General features: G+C 31.8%; 1 protein-coding gene across 1 annotated transcript; it reads left to right on the top strand.

Moving 5' to 3' along the window:
• The first annotated feature begins 388 nt into the window (after positions 1-388).
• On the top strand, positions 389-8,134 carry LOC127705539 (uncharacterized). Its single transcript, XM_052209865.1, has 3 exons — positions 389-686; positions 2,949-2,993; positions 5,715-8,134. The coding sequence occupies exons 1-3, from the start codon at positions 440-442 to the stop codon at positions 6,626-6,628; spliced, it is 1,206 nt and encodes a 401-aa protein (XP_052065825.1). The 5' UTR covers positions 389-439; the 3' UTR covers positions 6,629-8,134.
• The last annotated feature ends 839 nt before the right edge of the window (positions 8,135-8,973 follow it).

The raw sequence follows: 8,973 nt of genomic DNA, 5'->3' as shown, positions 1-8,973 counted from the left end.
ACTGGAATACAAAACTATGTGAACGATCAATTTGATATTTTTCATCAACAACTTCAAAATCAAAAGAAACACTTGAGAAATCAAAGATGTTCGATTTCTTGCAGTAAACATAAACGACAATTACAGGATTGGTGTGCAGTGTGTTCAAGCTGGAGGACCACAATTATAGGCAAGCATAGCCAACGGAAATCTATGGTAAATAATAATACAAACTGGTCGTACGTGATTCGTCAAAATGGCCAGAAGACGACAGGGAAGTTCAAAAGTGTTTTAATCCGGATTGCTGTTTTAAAGGAGAATCCAGTTCAGATGATGTTTCTGTACTTCTCAGTAGTATGAACAATTGTCACCATTTTAATCAAGATGTAAAAGAGATACGAAAAATAACGTTTCGCACAAAAGCAAGGTTAAAGCCAAAGAAAAAATAAAAAGCTGTCAAATGCTTATAAATTTTCTAAAAGATCCGGATATCTGGTCATATAAAGAAGCAAAAACTGCTTTAACCGACATTATGGTATTAAAACAAATGAATTTCATTAAAATTATTAAAACTGAGAAACGCTCACGCCTGTTGGCTGTTGTGAAGGAACAAACTTCTAAGTTACAAGAAAACTGGACTTATTATCAACTGTTTCATCATCTGTTGTCGCTCATACTGTTTATCTCTCTTTTCAAAGTACATTTTGGTAAGTTACGTACTTTTTATCTCTTTTCAAAGTACATTTTGGTAAGTTACGTACTTTTTCTCCCTTTTCAAAGTATATTTTGGTAAGTTACGTGCAATTAAAAAAAGCACACCTATGTTTCCTAACTTTCTATGAATAAGAAATCGATTTTGTTAGAATCCTTTCCGAATTTAAAAGTCAAATCAGGCAGTCCCAGCAGTTTATTTTATTTACAATTCAGTTTGGAAAGAAATGATTCCTCATGACCTCATTTGCTCATTTGTTTATCTTTGCACAATTAGATTCAGATTGAATGGACAAAACAAGAGAAACATATAATTGTAAGTTATGCAATTCAAAAGTCAAAATAAAACATATGACTACAAGAGACAATTGCTCTTTCATGTCATTGTTAATTTTAGAAACACCATAATTAAACCGGTGGCAAATAATTTTTCAATTATTGGCGTCAACAAAATTAGCCGTATCCTGCAAGCAGCCATTAAGCTAGACATTGTACAGATAACATTGACTGTCCCTAATGGATATCGTCTGCTGGAGTCCTGTTTGTATTTTAAGCAAACAGTTATTTACAAAATCTTGTTTTTGTTTCTGTTTAATTTGACATTAAATAATAATAATAATAATAATAATGATGATAATAATAATAATAATGATAAAATTAATTATAATAAATTTTTTATATAAAGAAAATAACTCATTCAGAGCAAACAAATTTTCAATAAAGCTTTCTAGATACAATATTAACTACATGAATATATTTAAAAGTATTAAGATTTGTGCGACGATACTTTTATCAGTATCGTTGCACAATCTAAAGACTTTTGTAATTGTTTTCTGTCTGTGCTGAATCGTCGATAGACGGTCAGATATGTATTGAATTTGTTGGTTGGTAGTTTTCTATTTATATATATATATATTCTTCTTATAAAAAATTATAAAACAACAATGTAATGCATAGTGGTTGAAGTAACAATTATTGCACTTTGCAAAAAATACAATGTCTTGTAAGAATATTTGAATGCAGATACGGTTTTTGATTTTTTTAATTTCACTTGATAGTGATTTCTACACTTTTGGTCCGCTAAAAGAAAGACTATAATTCTGTATTTGACTTAAGAACCTGATGATACAAGCCGAGTATTGTGTGATTGAATGCTATTTGTTGGCACAATAAGATTTGATAAATATTTTGGTGCCAATTCATGTTTTGATTTATATATTGATAATGACTTGTGGTATAGAAATCTCTTAGTAACGCGAATAGTTCCAGATTCCTCAAATATGCCTCCATTAATGGTTTTCGAATATCGTTTTCGTTTGAAATAATTCAAGCTGCCCGTTTTGCAATTTTAGTAAACTGTAAACTTAAAAATTTGCCCATACCGAACAACAGATATCCAAATGTGGAAGAATATTAGTATTGTAAAAATAAAATTCTTGTATTAGGATTCAAGTATTTATTGATTTGTTTCAGTATAGCTAACGAAGAATAAATTTTGTTGTTGTATGATGATTGATATGATCAGACCAAGACAGAGTTGAGTGAAAAAAAATTCAATGACCCTTTCACAGTGACTTTCATTCATCTGTTGGCAATTAATATATATATCAAATGTTCATTGCACGTGGCAATTCTCTGTGGACAGATCTGTGCCAAATAAAGCGAACTGGTAAAATAGTTAATTGGTGGTCATTAGAAACCGATGAAATATTTGTAACACAGGTCAATTTGATTGGCAAGCAAAGAACACCAATCAACGTTTTTTCGGTTCCTAATCAACCATTTTCCTCGGAGTTCAGTATTTTTGTGATTTTACTTTTTTCTTAGTATGCACTTTCCGTAGTCGATAAACATACAAAAAAGACTTCATATAAACAGTTCTTTAAGAACATAAAATGATTTTTTTAATAGTTTGAATAATAATTTACAAAGACATGCAGTCAAATCTTGTACATGATGATAAGATAACGCAATTTGTAGGACTTTGTCTTCAATGTATTGGGCCTTTACACAATAATTGCTAAAACTATGTGTAAATATTGTTTAAAAAATGTCTAGATAGTAGACGTTCAATTTCAAAATGATGGTACACTATTTCGTTGGATACATGCAGATTTTAGTAAATTGTTAATGTTTAAGGCAATGTGATTTCGGATGTTAATTTAAACAAATGAGGCTTAGAGAAATAGTATATCATCAATAAGAGACCGAATCAATCACATGATAATTTATTGCTAGTTTTGGTACTTCTTTTACAGCTAATGATGACCAACGAGTTCTAGAGGTGACAACTGCTGACAGAGGTAAGTTCTCCGATCTTTTTATTATTAGGTTTGTTGTAAGAAGATCAATACAAAATTAAAATAAAACTTTTGGGATGTCGAAAATACACATTTACGCCTTCTTAGTATTGAGTGTTGTTTTGTCGATGTAGTGTAGGATTACAGATTGAAATACAAAGTTACATTTTTAAACACACAGTTTCATTACATTTTGAAAAAAAAAGATTAACACTTGCGAAGGCCATTCGTTTAGCAAAACAGGCTTTTATTTCATCTTTTTCGTTTATTTTCTTACCATCAGTATTGTTCAAAGCGCTTCTGACGCATACAATTAATAAAGTGTTGTTTTCATTCTTACAGCACTACAGTCGATACCGCTGCTGGTGGATTATCAGTCCATTAGGGTATCATAAGCTCAGTAGTCATTACTTCGGTAATGACATGATTTATTACAAACTTTTCTAAAATTGTCCGTTTTTAAATTTATTTAGAAATTATAAAGAAATAAGGTGTCAACTCCCTCAGTCAGGCAAAGTTGAACTTAGACTGATTTGGATATTGTTTATGTCCTTTTGGTCATATAGTCTTTCAATTATTCGGATTTGAGCGTTCCTAGTGAAGGTAAATCAAGAAAAAGCGCTTCAGTCGCATGGATTTATAAAGTGTTGTTTACATCTGTTTTAACAAATCTTTAAACTACAATTTTCCTGTTTGTGCAGTATCGTTAATTCTAAATTCTAGACGATCCGACACTTATCAAATTTGATGCTCTCTCTGTCTCTCAATTATATATAGTTGGAGAAACATTTTATCAATTGATATATAGTGAAAGTGACTTTCTGTGATGTATTGATTAATTTGAATACAATTTAAGAGGATTTTCATCTAAACCTTTTATATATATATAGATCTAACATTGTGGGCTAAATTTGAGACGAAATATATAGATATATATACTTCGTCAGAAATTGAGCACAACAATTTTAGTCCTTGATCTTCTCTCAGCAGGGTTCGAACCCCTGCGTTCATGATAATCGTGGGAACACCGCCTGCATTGTGTCCAACGCCCTAGATCACTCAGCAAACTATGTTACATAGAATATACTTCTAAAAAAAATTTACAACAACACCAAAATAATAATAATAAAGATAATGAAAAAAAAAAATTAGAAAACAATAAATATTTCGGATAACAAAAAATATCTGCTATGTTTGATCTGTAGTAAATCTTGGAACCTATTCGTCTGTGACATTGTTTCAGAACTGCTTGTGCTGTGTCCAGTAAACTAGACCATTCGGCAAATTAGGCTATAAGATATAAATTTTGTTGGTGAAGTAATGCCTTTTTCGTAGGCTTCATCCAGGATTGTAACACAATACATAATTTATTATGGCATGTAGATGGAATACCTTGCAGATCAGCTGATTGTGTCTGTCGTAAAGAATTATTATACTTACCGTGCAGATACATCTGATTCATTTTATTATATGCGGTTAAATGTATGTAATAACATTTATGATAGCAATTTGCTGCACCAGATGGCATTTCGACATTTTCGATACGGCGTCGATACCTCTGCTGGTGGACATAGTTCCCGAGGGTATCAGCAGCCCAGTAGCCAGTACTTTGGTACTTGCATGAAAATACGGATATCGTTTGAATTAAATTTGCTGATATAAATTTCAAAATCAATTAAAATTGAGTAATGCATCTCCCACCTTGCATAACTCTGATTCCTTGTCCGGGTTTGGCTTTACTTTTGGTTCTTTTTGGTTTTATCAGCTCTTCAATGTGTGTATTAGATTTCGGACTTTCAAATATTTCAGCCTCGAACACCACTGAAGAGACATTAGTTATCGAAGTGCGCATTTGTTGCAGTAAAATCGGTACCGTCATTTATGTTAAAATATAATTAAAGACGTAGGGCCAATCTCCCATGGAGTTACTTTTCACACAAGGGCCATGCAATAATTTGTCCAATCTTTTCTAAATTTCATAGTATGACAGTTTTATGTATGCATCTTGTATGAGGTTCTTACGACATCATTGCGTATATTGAGCATGTAACCAAATGATAAATTGAGAAAGAGAACTTAAAACTGGAATTTTGGTAGATTTTAGTATTTTCAAAATTAATCATCACAAAAATAAATACGAAGGACATTCTAAAACCAAAGCCAAAAAATGCTTTCGGAAGTGAATCAATATTTTAAAACCTTTCAGATACACATTAATTCATGCTAGTTAAAGGCATCCAAACTTCATTGCGCTGAATAGCATTTTGGATTTATGGATATATGTAAATAAAAGCTGTTGTTAATTTCCTAATGTGTACTATCTAGTCGCTTTAATACTCAATTCAAGGAGTTTTTAATGAGAAGAGAGGCAAAAGATACCAAAGGAAAATTCAAACCCCTAAGTCAAAAACAAACTGACAATGTTGTGGCAAAAACCGAAAAACGATCAAAAGACAAACAACGGAATACAACACAAAAAATAGAAAACTAAAGACTGAGCAACACGAACCCATCAAAAAACGGGGAGAGGAGGAGTGGTTAGGGGGGGGGGGGTGATCTCAGGTGCTCCGGAAGGGTAAGCAGATTCTGCTCCACATGTGACACCCTTCGCGTCGTGTTGCTGGTGTAAGTACAAAACCCGGTGATAAGTCTAATAACTTGATTTGTGTAAGAAATATATTCAAGGGAAAATAATTACGAAAGTAGAATATTTATATATTTTAGTCTGCGATCTCGAATTTGGTGTTGATTTTGATATACATCTTCAACAACATCAAAAGTTTGTAGGAAGACACTGGCTGTTTGAAGGCATACATCAGCGAATGGAAGAATCAAGTGGTGTACTTTTGGTAGCTGATACAGGATATGGTAAATCAGCAGCCATGGCAAATATAATTCAAGGAAAACATAACCTAACACAAATAAATTTAATTCATCATTTATGCATCTCAAGTGAGGCTAAATTTCAGCGAGCAGATACTTTCATTTTAAATATTGTTCAAAACCTTTACTGCAAATATCCTTTATATGGAAAAATGCTAGAAAAAAGAGGCATTTTTATGTCATTCAGAGAAAACGAAATCAAAACATCATGCAAATTTAATCCTGTTAATTGTTTTGATGAATTGATAGTAGAACCACTTTCGATGTTTCTTCCACCTGAAGGGGAACGCCTTGTTTTACTGATTGATGCATTAAATGAATGCAATACTATTGGATTTGGTTATTCCGTAATTACATTACTACAGTTAAGATATAATAAATTGCCTCTATGGATTAAACTGTTGTTAACCTCCAAAAATGATTCTAAAATCATTGACAACTTTAGAGACCTTGATCACTGGCATTTATATCGTGAATCTGATAATAACAAGGAAGATATGTTGTTATACAGTAAAAAAAATTATATACCACGTACCTATCTTGAATATCTTAAGTGGAATTTTGTGCTAGTAAAAGACATGGTAGAAAAAATAAACAGAAATCATGCATTGTCTGTTGATAGTTTACCAACATCAATTGACCAATTCTTTGGAATGGAATTCCCTTATGTTTTTGAAGGTTGCAGGTCTACTGCTTTCAAAAAAGCCAAAGTCCTTTTTGAAATTATAATTGCAGGCATGAAACCTTTGAATTAAAAGATCTATTGGAAATTTCTACATATTATAGAGAGCTTTCAAAGAAAAAAAAAGACTTTGAAAGTGTATTTCAGGATATGGTCACCACATTTGACCAGAATTTCTTACATAAAGATATCATCAAACTAAAGCCTTTTCTCCAAGATTGGATGATATTTCTTTCAATAAAACATCCATGCAAAGTTGACAAAAAGAAAGATCATGCTGCAATATCGCGTTTCATGTTAAGTAACATAGATGCTAATTAGGTAAACGTGAGCCACGATTTCATTGTTGAGTTATTTATGCACATGCAAAGATCAGACAAGAAAATAGATATGGATATGCTTAACCAATTAAGTACTTACGTAAATAACACTATATGTGGACACAATTTATATGGTGTGCAATACGAACCGTGCCATTCTGTTTTAGACATGTTTGCTTCAGTCGTAGATTCTTTCCGTTTGATGAAGAAAATGATTTCTTTCTCCAAAAATAACAACAGGACACTGTCAGCTATAAATGCACTTATGAATAACACAAACTCTTTTATTGCTATTCACGAAGAAAGCTTACTCGACTTCTCTTGTCTTACAAACATAAATAGACTAAACACGTTTGTAAATTATATCTATGAAGACAATAAAGGTAGGTTTCTTACTGGTGATAGTATTACTTTACTACATATTGCGATCATAAAAGGAAATCTTCGAGCAGTTAAACTTATTGCTGAAACGGGAAAAGATAAACTTGAACAAAAAACTTCAAGTGTTAATACTCTTATTCGTTTGCCAGTCATGTATGATTACTTAGAAGTTTTCAAGTTCTTAACGACTAATTCTACTATAGAAACCGTTTTGCTACGATTTGCTGCATTTGTAAAAGCATATAAAATTTTCAGTTATATTCTTAATATTGGAATTCATGATACATGTGTAAACTGTAAGTCGTTTCAACAGATACATGTATATAAAGATTTGTATCATGGTGTTACATTCAGTCAGTATCATACATTGTTAACTGAATTAACATGTGAAAGTATTCTGAACTATGCAACAAGAGTTGGGGATCAGGTAATAGTTGAAAGCATACTTCGTGTTAGTAATGAGACTATTGAATGTAGAGACTTCCATGGATTAACGCCACTTGCTGGTACATTTGTTTTCCAACAGCCAAAACTATTCAACTACCTCATAGAAAAAGGAGCAAGTTTGGATTTCCGCTGCAAACCAGTCGATGTCTTTGAAAGAACAATGCAAATGTTAATTATGCATGTTTATAAAGAACTATACACAGAAATATCATTTTACCCTCTTGGTTCGGAATATTGTCCTTATGGGAGGTCAATTGGTTACTTATTTCTCCGTTGGCCCACTTGTAAAATAATGAGGTCTTTGCAAAGTAAGAATATTACTAGTAACATTTTATTTGATATTGACATTCACTTCAAAACACCGTTATACTTCTTAGTTTGTGAAAGTGCACTTCATAATCCTTATTCTGGTAAAATGTTTTTATTTCTTCTGACTTTGTTTCAGAAACCAATTATTCAAAACCAAATTGATATTCTAGTTGAAAGCTGCAAAGCTCAGACATTGATATTAATTTATATTCTTATTCATTTTCTAAGCTGACATCTTCAGCTCTTTGTAAAGAGCCAAGGCTGCATTTCCGCGATATCCTTAATTTTTATTTCAAAGTGAAATTTGCAGATACCATAGTAAATACTGATCCAGTTATAAACCTGTTACATCTACCATGGCCTAAAAGACAAAATTATACTGGTATTAAATTACCAGAACTGTTTCCAGTAGAATCACAGAGCTTCAAAAAAGTAGACATGTATCACAAAGGAACAAGTAGTACTAACCACCTCAACCCGCTATTTTCTATTGGTATTAGAAATAATACAAAAATGATTTTTCATTAGACCCTACTTGTTTTTTAATGTAATTGCTTAACTTATTTTTTCTCATAATAAAGAGTCGTGTTAGAACGTAATGATTATTCTATAAAGCTTAAAGCCAAAATACAGAATCTCTGATGGAAAAAGTTTCATCGTGGTAGTTGTGTACCAGTCATTAAATTGTTTGATGCTAACTGGGACTATTATACTATCAACATATTATGTCCCAGATGCTAATAAGACATCTAGAAAACTATCGTAAGTTCAAAATCTCAACTTTTGACTTTAGTATATTACTTAGTTCTTTATTTTAAAAAAAGAATGTCGTAAACATTATATGAGACATCTTTTTGTACATTTTTCTAGAAATACCTGATAAATGATATTTTTTTTAGTTGGATAGCGTTCAATATCGAAGGTTCATGTGCACGTCTAGAACAATATTAAAGTATTTCTA

This window comes from Mytilus californianus, unplaced genomic scaffold (genome assembly GCF_021869535.1).
Source record: "Mytilus californianus isolate M0D057914Y unplaced genomic scaffold, xbMytCali1.0.p SCAF_6, whole genome shotgun sequence".
NCBI lineage: Eukaryota > Metazoa > Mollusca > Bivalvia > Mytilida > Mytilidae > Mytilus > Mytilus californianus.
This window is presented reverse-complemented; position numbering and strand designations above follow the sequence as displayed.

Bases quoted from the DNA above. Each gene is read 5' to 3' on its own strand.
- LOC127705539 (XM_052209865.1), top strand. From the start codon at position 440: ATGCTTATAAATTTTCTAAAAGATCCGGATATCTGGTCATATAAAGAA. The intron at 687-2,948 runs GTAAGTTACGTA...CTTCTTTTACAG, and splicing joins TCTTTTCAAAGTACATTTTG to CTAATGATGACCAACGAGTT. The intron at 2,994-5,714 runs GTAAGTTCTCCG...TATATATTTTAG, and splicing joins GGTGACAACTGCTGACAGAG to TCTGCGATCTCGAATTTGGT.